This window comes from Papio anubis, chromosome 20 (assembly GCF_008728515.1).
Source record: "Papio anubis isolate 15944 chromosome 20, Panubis1.0, whole genome shotgun sequence".
In the NCBI taxonomy this organism is placed as follows: Eukaryota; Metazoa; Chordata; class Mammalia; order Primates; family Cercopithecidae; genus Papio; species Papio anubis.
In genome coordinates, this window is record NC_044995.1 from 34,461,392 (window position 1) to 34,479,218 (window position 17,827).

At 52.6% G+C, this 17,827-nt stretch overlaps 2 protein-coding genes across 2 annotated transcripts in view; both read left to right on the forward strand.

Annotated features, from left to right (window-relative positions):
• UNC13A (unc-13 homolog A) overlaps positions 1-17,827 on the forward strand; it is a 107,161-nt gene that overhangs the window by 15,925 nt on the left and 73,409 nt on the right. The window lies entirely within an intron of this gene.
• Positions 12,623-17,491, forward strand: LOC116271678 (protein unc-13 homolog A-like). Its single transcript, XM_031659770.1, has 7 exons — positions 12,623-13,111; positions 13,276-13,281; positions 13,635-13,706; positions 13,967-14,186; positions 15,296-15,523; positions 16,655-16,796; positions 16,923-17,491. Exons 1-7 carry the CDS (start codon positions 13,064-13,066, stop codon positions 17,212-17,214), a joined length of 1,008 nt encoding a protein of 335 aa, XP_031515630.1. The 5' UTR covers positions 12,623-13,063; the 3' UTR covers positions 17,215-17,491.

A 17,827-nucleotide genomic window follows, 5' to 3' on the forward strand; every position in this document is an offset into this window, starting at 1 on the left:
CACCACTGCACCCAGCCTACACAAAGCGGTGACTCCGCCTCAAAAAAAAAAACCCCAAAACCAAACAAACAGAACAAAACACCAATGCAGCTAAAGCTGATAGATAGCTCGGGCGCCGTGGCTCAAGCCTCGTAATCCCAGCACTTTGGGAGGCCGAAAGACGGGTGGGATCACGAGGTCAGAGATCGGTGACCATCCTGGCTAACACAATGAAACCCCCGCCTCTACTAAAAATACAAAAAATTAGCCGGCGGTGGCGGGCGCCTGTAGTCCCAGCTACTGTAGGCTGAGGCAGAGAATGGCGGAACCCGAGGCGGAAAGCGCGCCAGTGAGCCGAGATCCCGCCACTGCACTCCAGCCTACATGCATAGAGCGAGACTACCAAAAAAAAAAAAAAAAGCTGATAGATAATTGGGTCAAAAAAGGGAAAGACAATTGAGCTAAAACAGACCATTGGGTCAAAATAAAAGTGGTTGAAAATAGCCAGAAGCAGGCAATTTGGTCAAGAGCTACTTAGTAGAAAGTAGAGCCTGGGCAAAAGCAAAAGAATTAATTCAAAGTAATTTACCCTTCATAAGCAGATAATTTGTCAGGGGAAAAAAAAATGTAAAACCGGGTGAACATGTGCAATACCATGCAATTTGGCTGGAAACATCTCAGCCCGTCAAGGACAATTGGGTAGAAAGAATGCTGGTCAAGCCAAGGTGGCTCATGCCTGTAATCCCAGCACTTTGGGAGGCTGAGGCTGGAAGATTGCTTGAGCCCAGGAGTTCAAGATCAGCCTGGGCAATATAGCAAGATCCCATCTCACAAAAATAATAAGTAAATAAAATTAGCTAAGGGCAGGGTGGCATCTGTGGTCCCAGGTACTTCCGTAGGTCTGAGGTGGGAGGATCTCTTGAGCCCAGGAGGGGTCGAGGCTCGTGAGCTATGAGCCCACTGCACTCCAGCCCAAGTGAGAGAGACTCCTGTCTAAAATGAATGGATGAATACAGCAAAAAAGTCTGAAGGTTTCATACTATTGCTCTGAGACTTTGGGGTCTTCAAGCTTATTCATTTCTTTTTTCACATCCTCTTCCCTACCCCATACTTCTCATGTTTTCTTCATGGACTACTTTTTTTTTTTTTGATACAGGGTCTCATTCTGTCGCCTAGACTGCAGTGCAGTGGCGTAATCATAGTTCACTGCTACCTCGATTCTGGCTCAAGCAATGCTCCTGTCAGGCTCTTCCCAAATAGCTAGCTGGACTACGTTTCCACCACCACACCCAGCTAATTTTAAATTTTTTAAAGAGATGGGTTCACTCATCCTGGCTACCAGTGAAACCTGCCTCTACTACTAAAAATACAAAAATTAGCCGACGCGGGTGGCAGGCTGTACCAGCTATTCTGAGGCTGAGGCAGGAGAGTTGCAGGAGTGAGTTAGTTGGGACCCAGCCTGGGCAACAGAGTGAGATTCTGTCTCAAAAAAAAAAAAAAAAAAAAAAAAAAAAGATGGGGTCTTGCTGTTGCCCAGGTTGATCTTGAACCCTGGCCTGCGATCCTCCTGCCTTGGCCTCCCAAAGTGCTGAGATTACAGGCATGAGCCACTGCACCCGGCCCATGGACTGGCTTCCTTACTTTTTACTTTTATTTTATTTTGTTTCTCTTGGAGACAGGCTCTGTGTCACCCAGCCTGGAGTGCAGAGGTGTGATCTTGGCTTGTGGCAGCTCCTCCTCACCTCCTGGGTTCAAAGATTCTCCCACCATCCTCCCAAGGAGTTGGGGATTACAGGCACCTCGCCAACACACCCGTCTAATTTTTGTATTTTTATTTTTTATTTTTTTATTTTTTATTTTTTATTTTTTATTTTTATTTATTTATTTTTTGAGACAGAGTCTGCCTGTCAGCCCAGGCTGGAGTGCAGTGGTCGATCTCAGCTCACTGCAAGCCCGCCTTCTCCTGGGTTCTGCCACACTATTCTCCCCGGCCGCAGCCTCCCCGAGTAGCTGGGATCCACAGGCCTCACCACCTCGGCCTCCGGCTAATTTTTGTATTTTTAGTAGACGGGTTTCACCGCAGTTAGCCAGCATGGTCTCGATCTCCCGACCTCGATCCCGGGCCCCCATCTCGCCTCCCAAAGTGCTGCTGGGATTTCGGTGTGGGACACTGTGCCCAGCCTTGTTTTTACTTTTATCATTCTTTTAATTAAAAAATTAAAAAAGATTGCATTATTGAAATCTTTTTTTCAGAAGGTACAGCAAAGAATAAAGAAGAAAAATGTAGAATCCTCAATTATGCCACCACCCAGACATGTGGCTTTTAGAATTGAATTTTTTAGGATTTAGAAAACAAACTGTTCTTTTTTTCTAAGGAAACCAAATCCAAAACTCAAAATATTATCTTTTAGTTCTTATTAAACATGGAAGTTTGGCAACTCTACCATATTCCATTTTTAGCAATAGATTCTGAGTGTGGTGGTTTTGCCAAGCTAAGAATCTAATCCTTTTGAAACAGACAGAACCATGTCTCAGCACTTCTTAGTTCTTGCAATAAAGCAAAAAGCCTCCCTCCCGGGGGTCCTCCTCAGATATCAGGAACCTCTAAGGGTTAAAAGGGCATTCCCTCCACCTTGAACTCCTGATCTTCCTCCAACTTCCTCCTGTTTGTGTGACTCCTGTTATGGAAACTAACTGTCCAGCCGAAAAATCCCATCTCATTTCAGAGATCCTGACCTTGAACAAAGTTGTTCTCACATTTGAGCTGAAGGATGCCCTCTATTTTGTCCCTGTTTTCTTCACCTTGGAGAACCTACACTAGCACCTAGACTGTAGGTCCAATTTGACCACATAAAGCAAAGTAGGCTTTCACCTCCCCTTTGTTCTGAAGCCTAAATCTCTATTAACATGACCCACAATTCTTTTATCCATACTAGTAAAAAATTTCTTCTTCAGTAGCAGCACCCCTCAAGTCTGGGAAACTATATTACCATCATGTGCACTCTTTCTTTTCCTCACCTTCTTCCTTATATACTCCTCTCTCTCTTCCAGATTTTATGACCACAGTGCAGTGGGATGATCATGCATAGTGACTACCGCAGTGAAACGGCGCCATGCCGCCAACAGCATCCCACGCCTCTATTACACTACGGCCGCAACCCAATGCCTCAGTCCACACCAGTATTCTGCCCCACCACCCCCCTGGGCTCCCCTGGAATCCTACAGCCACTCCATGCACAGTTATGAGGGAGTTTCCTCTTCTGAGCCGCAGGCCTCAGGTATGCCGTGGGAGGCAGTGTGTACGGGCGAGGGTCCTGCTGGGGTCTCCTGGAGTGGAGAGAGGTTGGGGCTGGACCTGAGCTGGAGGTGGAGTTCCAGGAGGGCAGAATTCACATTTTTCTTTTTGGGAGTCGAGCCCTTGTTTTTTTCCTCTTTTTTTTTAAGATGGAGTCTTGCTCTGTCACCCAGGGCTGGAGTGCAGTGGCACCATCTCGCTCACTGCAACCTCCCGGCCACCCAGGTTCAAGCAATTCTCCTGCCTCACCTCCGGACACAGGCACATGCCACCACCAAGCCTCAGCTAATTTTTGTACTTTTAGTAGAGACAGGGTTTCACCATGTTGGTCAGCTGGTTCTCAAACTCCCGACCTCAAGTGATCTGCCCACTGCCTCTCCCAAAGTGCTATATATAGGATTACAGGGGTGAACCACTGCACCCAGCCTCTTTCTTTTTTTTTTTATTTTGTATTTTATTTTATTTTATTTTTATTTGAGATCTGAGTCTGGCTCTGTCACCCAGGCTGAGTGCAGTGGTCGACCCCAGCTCACCAGGTAGCTCCTCGTCAAGCCCTGCTTGGGTTTTGCCATTCTCCTGCCTCAGCCTCCCAGAACTGGGACTACAGGCACTCGCCACCTCAGCCTCGCTAGTTTTTTGTATTCTTCAGTAGAGACGGGGTTTCACCGCAGCTAGCTATGAATAGTCTCAATCCTCCTGACCTCGCGGATCCGCCTGGCCTTATTCTCTCCCAAAGTGCTGGGATTACAGGCTTAAGCCATCACTCGCTCCAGCTCTTTCTTACCCAAAATCTTGTAAAGAGGTAACCCTACACAGCCACCAGGCATGGTGGCTGAGTGCAGTGGCACCACATCGCAGTGGATTCTTACTGCAGCCTTGAACTCCTGGGCCTGCTTTATCCCTCCCACCTCAGCCTCCCTATAGCTGGGAACTACAGGCACAGGCCACCACACCAAGCTAATTTATTTTTATTTTTTAGAGATGGGGGTCTTGTTCCATCGCCCAGGCTGGTGTTGAACCCCTTTTTATTCCTCTAGCATCCCTGAGGCTGGCCAGGGAAGAGGGTCCCAGGCACCAAGATTGGAGGAGGTATCTAATCAGGAGATGATAAGGTTTGTTGAGTGACTATGAATGATTAGAAGAGGGCTGGAGTGGCGGCCCTATGTTCCCCTGCCTGCACTTAGACAGACAGATATTCTGTTGATGCTGAGCACCATCCTGGGTTCATCTAAGCAGCATATAACCGAGGGCCTGACCTGGCCAGAGAGTGGGGCATTCAAGTATCAAGTAAGTGATGTTTCAGTGGGCACCAGAGGATGGGTAGGGAGTTTCGCATGTGCTGGTGACAAGGAAGAGACCATGGCAAGTACACAGGTTTATGGTGTTGGAGAGACAATGAGGTGGCCGGCTGGAATGGAGGAGGTGGAGAGAAGTGGAGGGAGGTACGCAGGAGTTTGGAGGGTATGGCCACCGCGAGGCTAGCACACAGACGGCCGTGCGGCACTAGGGAGCCATGGTGGTGGGGATTCAGAGCAGGGGAGGGAGGTGATTGGATTTCCATTTACTCCCCTGTGGTTTCCAAGGAAGCAGGAACTGTGGGGACAGCATCTGGTAGAGACAGCTGAGGCTGGCCTGTGGGGCTGAGGGCAGGGAAGTGAATGCATTTCCTATACTTTTTCGAGGTGGAGGCCAGGAGACGTGCTGGGCGAGCTGTGGTGATGGCTGACCCTGAGTTCCCAGCACAGTCAATTGCCTGTCTTCCATAAACCGCAAATGCCACAAAAGCCGGGATTTTTTTTATTTATTTATTTATTTATTTATTTTTTTGAGATGGAGTTTCACTGTTGTTGCTCCAGGCTGGAGTGCAATTGGCATGATCCCAGCTCACTGCAACCTCCGGCCCCGGTTCAAGTGATTCTTCTGCCTCAGCTCTCCTGAGTAGCTGGGACAAGCAGGGCATACGGGCACCAAGCCCAGCTAATTTTGTATTTTTAGTAGAGACAGGGTTTCACAAGCTGGCCACGCTGGTCTTGAACTGACCTCAGGTGATCTGCCCACCTCAGCCTCCTAAGACCTATGAGCCACTGGTGCCCGCCAAAAGGGCAATTTTTATTTTTCTGATCATGGCTGTGTTTTCTGGCCCTAGAGCAGGACGGGTACAGAGTAGGTACTTGAATCGTGATGAGTCACTGCCTGTGTGACTGGGGGCTCAGGTGGGCCGGGGCTACTGAACCCTGTTTCATCCCCCACAGCCCCACAGGTAGCAGCCGCCACGCCTCAGCCGGAGCTTTGCTTCAGGAAGCTCTCTTTCGCTAGCCGAGTGAGGACTTCGACTCGATGAGCACAGCCTGCAGGGTCTCTAGATGGAGTATTTACGGGACTGACTTACCACTCCTGCCACAGCCTCGGCCAGCTATCACAAAGACTCACCTCGCTGGGACCAGGGATGAGAGGTGAGCTGAGGAGGACCTGGAGGACTTCCTGAGAGGAGGAGCTGCCTTGAAGACGAGGAGGGAGTTGAGGAGGAGTGAGGGAGGTGCTCGACGCATTTGGGCAGCTATGCCTGTACGCGAAGAGGTGGCTGTGGCTGCTCAAAGACTTCAAACGCATCAGCCTCCCGCCAGCTGCCCTCAGGGAAGGAGGGACAGGCCCCATTGGCACTCCAATCGAGGCCCCCGACACGCTGGGCTGGGTGGCCCCCTAAGCCAGCCACACCCGAGGAGGTGCCTGCAGCTGAGCAGACGGAGGCTGAGCCCCCGGGCTTCCAGGAGGCAGTAACAGGAGGGGACCAAGGGGCCAGAGGGGCTGCCAGAAGGTCAAGCAGGGTCAATAGGGCTGTGACGGGTCAGTGTGAACCTTGGGCAGCTGCCAGGCTGAAGCTGTCACAGGCCCTTGGGTTTCTTAAAGGGATCAGAGGTGACAGAGCAGAGTACAGGGGTCAAAGAGGGTTCAGGGCGGCCATGAAGGGGTCTTAGAGGTTGTGACTCAGGGGCTGCTGGGCCTAGGGAGGCCAAGATCCTGGGTAAATGGGGTGCCAGAGGGACTGGGCTGGTGTGGAAAGGAAGTTGGGGAACAGTGAAGTGTCAGAGTAGCGTTGGGTAAAAGGGGAAGGTGAGGGCACCGAGGTGGGCCAGGGGACACAGGTGGGTCCCCATGTTCCTTGAGGGGTCAGAGATACCATGGGGAGCCGTGCAACACTTTCACAGCTGGGAGGGTCGAGGGAAGGTCAGGAGTCATGGAGAGACAGCCCGAGCTCCTCATAGCGCTCCCTGCCCCAGTTTCAGGGGCCGAGAGGATGGAGGAAGGCCAGGAGGGGCAGGACTCCATGTCCAGGGCCAAGGCCAACTGGCTGGCGCAGGCCTTCAACAAGGTGCTGGATGGCTGCAGGAGGTGAGTGACACTCCAGCCATGCCCCTGCCACACTCAGCCAGCCATGCCCAATGCCACTTCCACACATGGCTTGGCCACACCCACACCTAAAATTGGCCACCAACACCCCACCTGCACCTGCCTAGCCTGGGTATGCCTAGTGCAGTCCCCCGCACACTGTGCCCATGCAACACCCGCCCTGACCCCTTCCTTAGCCACGCGACGCACACAGCCCAGGGTATCCCCATGACCCGTCCACACTAGCCTGGCTATGCTCACTTCAAACCCCCACACCAAGTCTGTCCCACCCACTCAGCCCAACCTCCTCCCTAGTGTCAGCCTGGGGGTTTCTAAGAGGGAGTGAGAGAAAACTGGGCCAAAACAGGGCTGAAGTCATGGTTAGGATCAAGGTCAGGGTTAGTTCAGCTATCAAAGATCAGAGGTCAGGGTTAGAATTGGTGTTAGGCAAAGGGGGTCAGTGCTTAGGGTCAAATTGGAAGTCACTGCCAGGGTTAGGAAAGGTCTGGGGCTGGGTCAGTAGGGAGTAGGAATCAAGGGAAGTGAATTAGGCATCAGGTCAAGGTGACTGTTCAGATGGGCAGCAGGATTGCGCTACTTGATTTATTCTTTCATCTCAGCTTCACCCTGGGCTAGACAGCTGTGTTGTTTCCAGGGTTACCCTCCAAACTGCAGGATTGGCAGGAGGAGATTCTAAACAGGAAGCTTCCAGAGGTTTGTAATTCATCAACATCAGAGCCACAAAAAATACAAACTTAAATTTCATCAGTTTTAAAAATAGAAATCTATTTTGACTCAGCATACATACATATGGTTCTAAATGAGACAGATGGAAGAGTACACAGTGAAAAAGGCTATTGGATAACTTTCACTACCGCCAAGAAATTAAATTGAAAAATAGCAGCTACCATTGAACTATGTGATATACAAGAAACCTTGTATATGGAAGTTTGGAACTAGTAATATGACAAGAAAAAAAGACACACGGAGGCTCTCTGGATTTCCATATAGAAAGCACAAAACTAATCCAAGGCAATCAGGAAAACTCCTGGAGGAGATGACACTTTAAGGAAAAGTGACATCCGTAAATATTTCAACAATATTTCAGGAGCTCACGCCTGTAATCCCAGCAATTTGGGAGGTTGAGACGGAGGATCACCTGAACTCAGGAGCTTGAGACCAGCCTGGGCAACGTGAGGAGACTCATCTCTAAAAAGAAAAAAAAAAAAAAAAAAAATTCAGAGCTGGGCATGGTGGCTCACTGTGATCCCAGCACTTTGGGAGGCTGAGGTGGGTGGATCGGGCCTGAGGTCAGGGTTCAAGACCAGCCTGGCCAACGTGAGGAAACCCCACCCTCTACTAAAAATACAAAAAAAAATTAGCTGGGCTGCAGTGGTGGGCTACTGTAATCCCAGCTACTAGGGAGGCTGAGGCAGGAGAATCGGGCTGGAACCCAGGAGGCAGAGGCGTGAGCTGAGATTGCACCACTGCACTCCAGCCTAGGGCAACAAAAAGGAAACTCCATTCCCAAAATATTTCGAGCTGAGTGTGGTGGCTCATGCAGTCCCAGCTACTCAGGAGGCTGAAGCAGGAAGATATATGAGGCCGGGCAGTTCAAGACCAGTCTGGGCAATATAGCAAGACCCTGTCTTTAAAAAAACCAAAACACACCTCAATATTTCAGAACAGAAGAGTACTGCTCTGTCTTCCTCATAGACTCCCCCCATGTTAACCCTTTCGTTACAAGATGGAGGGAAGGCATAGATCCCGTTCTATGCTGAGACCTTGAATGATACTGAGGCTGGTTGGCTGCAGAAGGTGGAAAGAGGCTAAGCTGAAGTCACAACTCCTGAAAGGGCCTGGGGCCAGAGAGCAGATGAACAAGTGAGACTGTAGGGGGTTTAGGGAATAAGCAATGAAGAGACAGGTCCATTGAGGTGGTTGGAAAGGGAGCTTCTTTTCTCCCCAGCCTCCATCTTACAGATGGACAACAAAAGTAAGGCCCAGAGATAGCCAGGGAACTTCCTAAAATCACTCAGCCAGGACTAGGACTCAGGCCATCTGACTCCCAGCCCAGAGGGAGTCAGAAGCGGGTGTGGAGCCTGCTCTGGGAAGGGAGGCACAGCCACACTGACCATATCTGTTTGTCTGTCCTGCAGGCCCGGGTGAAGGAGAAATGTCCAAAATCGCCATGGTTCAAAGCATGGTAAGTATTGGAACTCAGAGCTGTGGGTGGAAGATTTGAACCCCGAGCCCAAAGCTGGTTTGGCGCCTGAGCCTCAGCCCAGAGAGGATGGTGGGGAGGGGTTCCATTTAGACAGAGGACAAATTGAGCTTGGGCAAAATATGTCACTTATAAGGTACACAACCACACGTGAGACGCAAAGCACAGTAATCTTGACCTAGGGCCGGTGTGCAGTGGCTCGTGCCTGTAACTTAGCACTTTGGGAGGCCGGCAGGAGGATCATTTGAGGTCAGGAGTTCAAAAACCAGCCTGGCCAATATGGTGAAACCCTGTCTCTACTAAAATAGGCTGCCAAAATACATGTGTGACAGGCACCTGTCATCCCAGCCACAGCCTGGAGGTCATTGAGGCAAGAGAATTACTTGAACCCAAGAGGCTGAGGTTACAGTGCACGAGATCGCGACCACTGCACTCCAACCTGGGTGACAAAGCCGGATGCTGTCTCAAAAATAAACAAACAATACATAGGTAAAATAAATGTAAGATAAAGCAGATACTATTAGGACTAGACATTATTGGGAAATATATACACTATACATTTGTAATCCCCGAGCAAAATTTTTGCTTTGATTTCTATTTTAAATCTCTTTGATGATTGCTACAGTTGTGCCATTCTTTAATTAAAAGATAGTTGTTTAGTCTCAGTGGAGCATGTGGCTCATCTAACCTCTTATGTTATGGATTTTCAGGTGAGAGGATGCACAAGAGATATTTTAAAAATATGCTCAGGTTTTAAAATAGCAGCACGATAGTGACCTTCCTCCTTGTACCGCCCTGGCAAACAGGCAGGAGACAGCAACTGGGATTGCTTATCAAATGAGCAGGTGCCCAGCTTACAGAGCCTTGGATGCAGGGGCCTGGAAATGGGGATTCTGTGCACGTTGATTTATGAAGGATGTGCTCAGGAGAAACCTGTCAGACAGGGGGGAGGCTGCTGAGAAAGATGTGTTTTTTTTTTTTTTTTTTTTTTGAGACGGAGTTCAAGGGTCGCCCAGGCTGAGAGTGCAGTGGCTTATCTCGCTCACTGCAAGCTCCGGCCCCTGGTCTTTTACGCGACTCCTTGCTGTCTCCCCTAGCCTCCTATCAGCTGGGATTCACAGGCCTCGCTTCACCTCGCCCGGCTAGTTTTTTGTATTTTTAGTAGAAAAGATGGGTTTAGGAGTCTCACAAGCCCTCAGGTGGCTCCCAAAAAGCTTTGTAGGTTGAATACGCCTCTGCAGGGCTTGTCTGGAATCGCTGGCTGCAGGCACTCATCTCATTGGCCACCGAAAAACATTTGGGGCCAGCGGGTGGCTCACGCCTGTAATCCAACACTTAGAGGCTGAACTCCTGAAGCCTGACGCCAGGGAGTTCAAGACCAGCCAGGCCGGCCGACGTGGCCCACCCTGCACCCTTTGGGAGCTGAGGTGCATGGATCAAGGAGGTCAGAAACCCACCATCCTGGCTAACACGGTGAAACCCCCGTCTCTACTGAAAATACAAAAAAAATTAGCCGAGCATGGTGGCGGGTGCCTGTAGTCCCAGCTACTTGGGAGACTGAGACAGGAGAATAGTGAACCCAGGAGGCAGAGCTTGCAGTGGGCCGAGATCAGCCACCGCACTCCAGCCTGCACAGAGCCGTAGACCTCGCCTCCAAAAAAAAAAAAAGACCAGCCAAGCCAACATGGTGAAACCCCGCTTTCCCTCACTAAAAATACAAAAAATCGCCGGGCGCCGGTGGCTCAAGCCTGTAATCCCAGCACTTTGGGAGGCCGAGGCTGGTGATCACGCAGGTCAGGAGATCGAGACCATCCTGCCAACATGGCAGGAAACCTCGCCTCTACTAAAAAACAAAACTAGCCGGCGCGGTGGTGGCTTCGTAGTCCCAGCTACCCAGAGGCTGAGGCAGAGAATGGCGTGAACCTGGGAGGCGGAGCTTGCAGTGCCGGTGATCGCCAGCCATCGCACTCCAGCGCCTGGGTGACACAGCCAGACTCACCAAAAACAAAAAAACAAAAACAAAAATCAGCCAGGTGTCGGGTGGTGCATGCTTGTAACCCCAGCCACTTGGGAGGCTGAGGCTGAGAATCGCTGAGGCTAGAGTTCAAGACCAGCCTGGCAACATAGTGAGACCCCCCCTACAAAAAAATTTTTTAATTAGCTGCATGTGGGCCGGGTGCAGTGGCTCATGCCTGTAATCCCAGCACTTTGGGAGGCCGAGGCGGGTGGATCACCCAAGGTCAGGAGTTTGAGACCAGCCTGGCCAACATGGTGAAACCCCATCTCTACTAAAAAATACAGAAAATTAGTCAGGTGGTGGTGGCACCTGTAACTCCAGCCAGTTGGGAGGCTGAGACAGGAGAATTGCCTGAACCCAGGAGGCAGAGGTTGCAGTGAGCCAAGATCATGCCATTGCATTCCAGCCTGGGCGACAGAGCGAGATTCCATCTTAAAAAATAAATAAATAAATAACTAGGTGTTGTGGCGTACACCTGTGGTCCCAGCTACTCAGGAGGCTGAGGTGGGAGGATTGCTGGAGCCCAGGAGGTGGAGGCTACAGTGAGCCGTGATTGCACCACTGCACTCCAGCCTAGGTGACAGAATGAGATCTTGTCTCAAAAGAAGTCTGGGCACGGTGGCTGACGCCTGTAATCTCAGCGCTTTGAGAGGCCAAGGTGGGCGGATCGCCTGAGGTCAGGAGTTTGAGACCAGCCTGGCCAACATGGTGATACCTTGTTTTTACTAAAAATACAAAAATTAGCCAGGCACGGTGGTGGGCACCTGTAATCCCAGCTATTTGGGGAGCTGAGGCAGGAGAATCGCTTACACTTGGGAGGGGGAGGTTGCAGTGAGCCAAGAAAGGTTTTATTTTTTATTTATTTTTTATTTTATTTTATTTTATTTTTGATACAGAATCTCACTCTGTCACCCAGGCTGGAGTGCAGTGGCACAATCTCAACTCACTGCAACCTCTGCCTCCGGGGTTCAAGCAATTCTCCTGCCTCAGCCTCTTGAGTAGCTGGGATTACAGGCACGTGCCACCACGCCCAGCTAATTTTTGTATTTTTAGTACAGACGGGGTTTCACCATGTTGGTCAGGTTGCTCTCAAACTCCTAACCTCAGGTGATGCACCTGCCTTGGCCTCCCAAAGTTCTAGGATTATAGGCTGGAGTCAGCCACACCCGGGCTCATCTGGTATTTTTAGTATATATTATTTAGATTTTGCCTTTAATTTACGCTTTTCTTTTTTGAGACGGAGTCTTGCTCTGTCGCCTGTGGCTGGAGTGGCGATCTCCTCGCCACTGCAAGCTCCGACTCGGTTCACACCTACATTCTCCTGCTTCAGCCTCCTGAGTAGCTGGGACTACAGGCTCACCACCCGCCTCGACTCGTTTTTTTTTTTTTGTATTTTTTAGTAGAGATGGGGTTTCACCGGTGGTGTTAGCCAGATGGTCTCGATCTCCTGGCTCGTAATCCGCCTCTCGCCTCCCAAAGTGCTGGGATTACAGGCTTGAGCCACCGCTACCGCCCACCACGCTTTTCATTCAAGGTGGCAACTACATCATCTGCCCATTTTTCAGATGAGGAGGTTGAGGCCTGGTGTCTCCATTTCTTAGGACTGCTATCACAAAGTACCACAACCGAGGCTTAAAACCACACAGCAATGTATTTTCCTTCTCTGTGCCCTGGAGGCCAGAAGTCTGAAATCAAGGCATTGGTAGGGCCACGCTCCCTCTGAAATCTGTAGAAGAGAATTCCTCCCCTGCCTCTTCTAGCTTCTAGTTTGCTTGAAATCCTTGGCCACCGAGTATTGGTTTGTAGATATGTCACTCCTTGCCTCAGCCGTCATGCAGCCGCCTTCTCCCCATGTATCTCTTCTTCTAAGGGCACCAGTCATATTAGATTAAGCATCTACCCTACTCCAGTATGACCTTATCTCAACTAATTCATCTCCGACAACCCCGTTTCCAAATAAAGTCACCTTCTGAGGTAGTGGGGGTTAGGGCATCAACATCTCTTTTTCTTGCGGGACCCAATTCAACCCTTTAACACCTGCGAAGGTTGAGTATTCTCTCCAGGGCTTGAGTGATGTCTATGTGAGGAATAGGGACATCTGGGCCCTCAATGTCCCTCTGTGTCTTACAGCCCAGGGGGTGGTCTCATCATCATCGACAGCATGCCAGACATCCGCAAGAGAAAACCTATCCCACTCGTGAGCGACCTGGTAAGCACCCTCGTCCTTTACTCCCCGAGCAGAGCAGGCCTGCTATAAGCAGTACACAACCTGTGGAACTGCCCATGGTCAACCTGGGGTTGGGGGCTAGCTAGGAATTCTGTGAGACTAATATAATCTGATTTCTACCCCTACTTGCTGCATGGACACTTCAGGCCATGGTGAGTGATGACGACATGGGCCCCTTGGGGTCTTCTCCCCAAACTCCCCCACTGGGATCTTCTAACAGGCCCCCAATTCATGGATTCTGGGGGAACCTTGCCATGTCCCACTGTATTGCATGCTGTGAGTCAGGGGTGTGGGGCTGCTCACTTTCCAGGGCCCCTTCTAACTCAAAGCCTCTGTCACCTCCTAATTCTTTGTTGGGTCTGGCCCGGATGCTCTCGGTGACCTGTTTTCAATTTGCGGTTGTGGCTTCAAAATGTGGCTGCTGGCCCCATCGGTGGCTGTGAACTCTCCCGGTGGTAATCTCATGGATGTCAACCCCCGACTCCCTCTTCTGTGACCTCCCTAGTCCCTGGTCCAGTCCAGGAAAGCGGGCATCACCTCGGCCTTGGCCTCCAGCACGTTGAACAACGAGGAGCTGGTGCGTGGGGCACCCGTTTTTGCCCGGGTCAGGGATGGACTGGGCTGGGAGCTTCTGGAATTGTCCAAGCCTCTGTGGGTCCCTGGGAAGAGGAGGGGTGTGTGTGTGACACAGACTGGCAGAAGGCAGCGGGGATTCCGGCAGCGTGGAGGCCGGGGAGGAGCTGGAACCTTACCGCGTTCAGTGCTGGGGCGGAGTGGGGCAGGACAGGGACAGCGCCAGGTTAGCCCCCACAAACAGCATCCCCTCCCTCCCTGCAGAAAAACCACGTTTACAAGAAGACCCTGCAAGCCTTAATCTACCCCATCTCGTGCACGACGCCACACAACTTCGAAGTGTGGACGGCCACCACGCCCACCTACTGCTACGAGTGCGAGGGGCTGCTGTGGGGCATCGCGAGGCAGGGCATGCGCTGCACGGAGTGTGGTGTTAAGTGCCACGAAAAGTGCCAGGACCTGCTCAACGCCGACTGCCTGCAGCGTGAGCGCAGGGCCTGAACGCAGGGTCGTGGGTTGGCGTGGGGAGCCCCCGGGCTTGCATGGCGGGAAAAGGCTGAAGGGGCAAGGCGATGGGTAGGGCACCATGGGGCGGGGCAAGGGGCGGGGCGTCGTGAGGCAGGGGAGGAACTGGGGGTGGGGTTAAAGAGGCAGGACTCTTTGGGGGCAGGGCTAGGGGGTCGAGCGATGGGGAACGAAACGGGGAGGGTGTCAGGGAGGAGTGGGGCAGGGCTCAGGGACTAGCTAGGTTGTGCAAAGGACAGGCTTAGTGAGAAGAGGCAGCTCCCCTGGATAAAATGGGTTGGCTAGGGGTAGCTCTGAGAGGAAGAGGGGCTCAGAGAGGGAAGGGGTTCAGACTACGAGAGGACTGTGCAGGAGAGGGGTTGGAAGGGGGAGGGGACTCAGAGGAGGTGGGACCAAGAGAAAGGGAGGGGTCTCAGAGAAGGAAGGAGCTCAGAAATGTGGAGGGGACTCACAGGGGCTCAGAAATGTGGAGGGGACTCATAGGGGCTCAGAAATGTGGAGGGGACTCACAGGGGTGGGGATCAGAGATGCGGAGGGGATTCAGAGGAGTGGGGCTCAGACAGGCAGCGAGACTCAGAAGGGTGGGACTCAGAGGGGGCGGGGACTCAGAGGGGTGGGGCTCAGAGAAGGGGCGGGGACTCAGATGGGGTGGTGCTCAGAGAGGGGGCAGGGACTCAGAGGGGTGAGACTCAGAGGGGGCAAGGACTCAGAGAGGGGCCCGGAGACTCACAGTTGTGGGACTCAGAGAGGGGGAGGAGACTCAAAGGGGTGGGATGCAGAGGGGGCGGGGACTCAGAGGGGTGGGGCTTAAGGAAGAGGCCTTAGAGGGGTGAGGACTCCAAGAGGTGGGGGGCAGAGAAGGGACATGGGGACTCAGAGGAGCATGGCTCCGAGAGGAGGTGAAAGGGTGAAGGGTCTGGGTGGGGTGTACAGAGAGTAGGTAGGAAACCGGCTTCAGGGGGTGACATCTGAGTTCCCGCAGTTGATGAGTGGGGGCGGAGCTCTCACCTTGGTGAGGAGCCACTAGGCAGGGGCACTGGGGTCAGCGCCGGCCTCGGGCGTCCTCAGGGGCTGCGGAGAAGAGCTCCAAGCACGGGGCGGAGGACCGGACGCAGAACATCATCATGGTGCTCAAGGACCGCATGAAGATCCGGGAGCGCAACAAGCCCGAGATCTTCGAGCTCATCCAGGAGATCTTCGCGGTGACCAAGACGGCGCACACGCAACAGATGAAGGCGGTCAAGCAGAGCGTGCTGGACGGCACGTCCAAGTGGTCCGCCAAGATCAGCATCACCGGTGAGGGGACGTGGGCCACCACAGGGCCCCTCCTTCTCCACCCTCTGAGACCTGTCTCATGCCCTGTCCCATGGCCAGGTCCCTCTCCTTTGCAGCGTGCACTCAGTCTCGTGCATTCCATCCCATCTCCGCCTATGCACGCATGTGGGGGGACATGCGTGCCTCCAAATGCCTGTTCAGGGCACTGTATCTGGGTGCGTCTTGGATGGTGCCTTCCAGAGTGAGACCCCAAGAAGAGGAATTGAGGGTGCATAGTTTATCTGGAAAGTGACCCCAGAAAGTCCTGGTGAGGGGCAAGGACTTGAGACAGGGATGGAAGGAGTCCTGAAGGCGATGCCTTGAGCAGACAATGCTATGGGCAACGGGCTCAGCCCATCATGGGGCCATTGGTGACAACGTCGAGCATGCAGCTCAGTGTGACCCCACTCAGGGGTGAGGATACTGGCATTTCTCCACACCCAGCCTCATGTGGGTTTCCCCATAAACAGACCCCAGGATGAGGATTTCAGGGTATATGGGTTATCCAGTGGGTGACCCCAGGATGGAACTGGGGTGGTGAGTTAGGAAGGGAAGGCACCCTGCAGGGGGCGCTAATGAGCAGGAGCTATCGGGGACAATGGGTTCTTGTGAGTGTCTGACCTCAGAGAGTTCACACCTGAGAGAGGTCCTACCCATGCAGGAGGCAGCTGGGGCACCTTCCCATCCTTCATGGGTTGGGGGCTCCCTCCCTGCACTTTGGGAGGCTGAGGCTGATGCAGGTGGATCACCTGAGGTCAGGAGTTCGAAACTGGCCTGGCCAACATGGTGAAACCCCATCTCTACTAAAAACGCAAAAAAATTAGCCGGACGCGGTGGCACGTGCCTGTAATCCCAGCTACTTGGGAGACTGACGCAGGAGAATTGCTTGAACCTGGGAGGCAGAGGTTGCACTCCAGCCTGGGTGACAAGCAAAACTCAGTCTCAGAAACAAACAAACAAAAAACCTCTCTAGCAAGCCCAGCGTGCCCTGCCATTGCTCTCCAGCCATGCTGCAGGTGTCCCAATTATTGGCCTGTAGCGTGTGGCAGTGACTGTTCCCAGCATGCCTCGCTCCTAGAGTGCACACTTGTGTATGCCCTCTGTGTCTTCCAGTGGTCTGCGCGCAGGGCTTGCAGGCAAAGGACAAGACGGGATCCAGTGACCCCTATGTCACCGTCCAGGTTGGGAAGACCAAGAAACGGACAAAAACCATCTATGGGAACCTCAACCCGGTGTGGGAGGAGAATTTCCACTTGTAAGTGCCTGGCTAGGTCCCTGGCCCCGTGTGGGGCACCCTGCTGGGGCAGCCAAAAGAGGGCTCCAAGCATAGGACTCACACTGGCCGCCTGACCCCCGCCTCTGCCTCCTCCTCCTGCCACAGTGAATGTCACAATTCCTCCGACCGCATCAAGGTGCGCGTCTGGGACGAGGATGATGACATCAAATCCCGCGTGAAACAGAGGTTCAAGAGGGAATCTGATGATTTCCTGGGGCAGACGATCATTGAGGTGCGGACGCTCAGCGGCGAGATGGACGTGTGGTACAACCTGGGTGAGAGAAGCTGGGTTCTGAAGGGGGTGGGGACGGGTCCCAGGGATCCAGCCAGAACTGGAGCCCATGAAGAGCGGAGAGATGCATTCTCAGGAGGAGTTTGGTCGAGGACCATAATCTGATGGGGAATCCAGGGTCTAGGAGCCCAATATGATGGGAGCAGGAAGCACCCATGCCAGGAGGGTGGGCAGAGCCCAGAAACCTCTTAGTTCAGCTTAGAAGGGAGGGTGGGGACAGAATCTCCGTGTCCTAGTCTAATGGGGGAGGCAAGAAGCAAGAACTGGGAATCCTAGCCTGAGGGGAGAGACAGAGACCTAGGAACCAAATCTAAGAAAGAAGATTGAGCTTTAAGAATCCTGGCTGGGGCCAGGCACGGTGGCTCACACCTGTAATCCCAGCATTTTGGGAGGCTAAGGCAGGCAGATCAGCAGTTCGAGACCAGCCTGGCTAACATAGTGAAACCCCGTCTAGGCCAGGCGCGGTGGCTCAAGCCTGTAATCCCAGCACTTTGGGAGGCCGAGACGGGCAGATCACGAGGTCAGGAGATCGAGACCATCCTGGCTAACACAGTGAAACCCCGTCTCTACTAACAATACAAAAACTTAGCCGGGCGAGGTGGCAGGCGCCTGTAGTCCCAGCTACTCGGGAGGCTGAGGCAGGAGAATGGCGTGAACCCAGGCTGGAGTGCAGTGGCCGGATCTCAGCTCACTGCAAGCTCCGCCTCCCGGGTTCACG

Bases quoted from the DNA above. Each gene is read 5' to 3' on its own strand.
- LOC116271678 (XM_031659770.1), top strand. From the start codon at position 13,064: ATGCCAGACATCCGCAAGAGAAAACCTATCCCACTCGTGAGCGACCTG. The intron at 15,524-16,654 runs GTGAGGGGACGT...TGTGTCTTCCAG, and splicing joins CGCCAAGATCAGCATCACCG to TGGTCTGCGCGCAGGGCTTG. The intron at 16,797-16,922 runs GTAAGTGCCTGG...CTCCTGCCACAG, and splicing joins TGGGAGGAGAATTTCCACTT to TGAATGTCACAATTCCTCCG.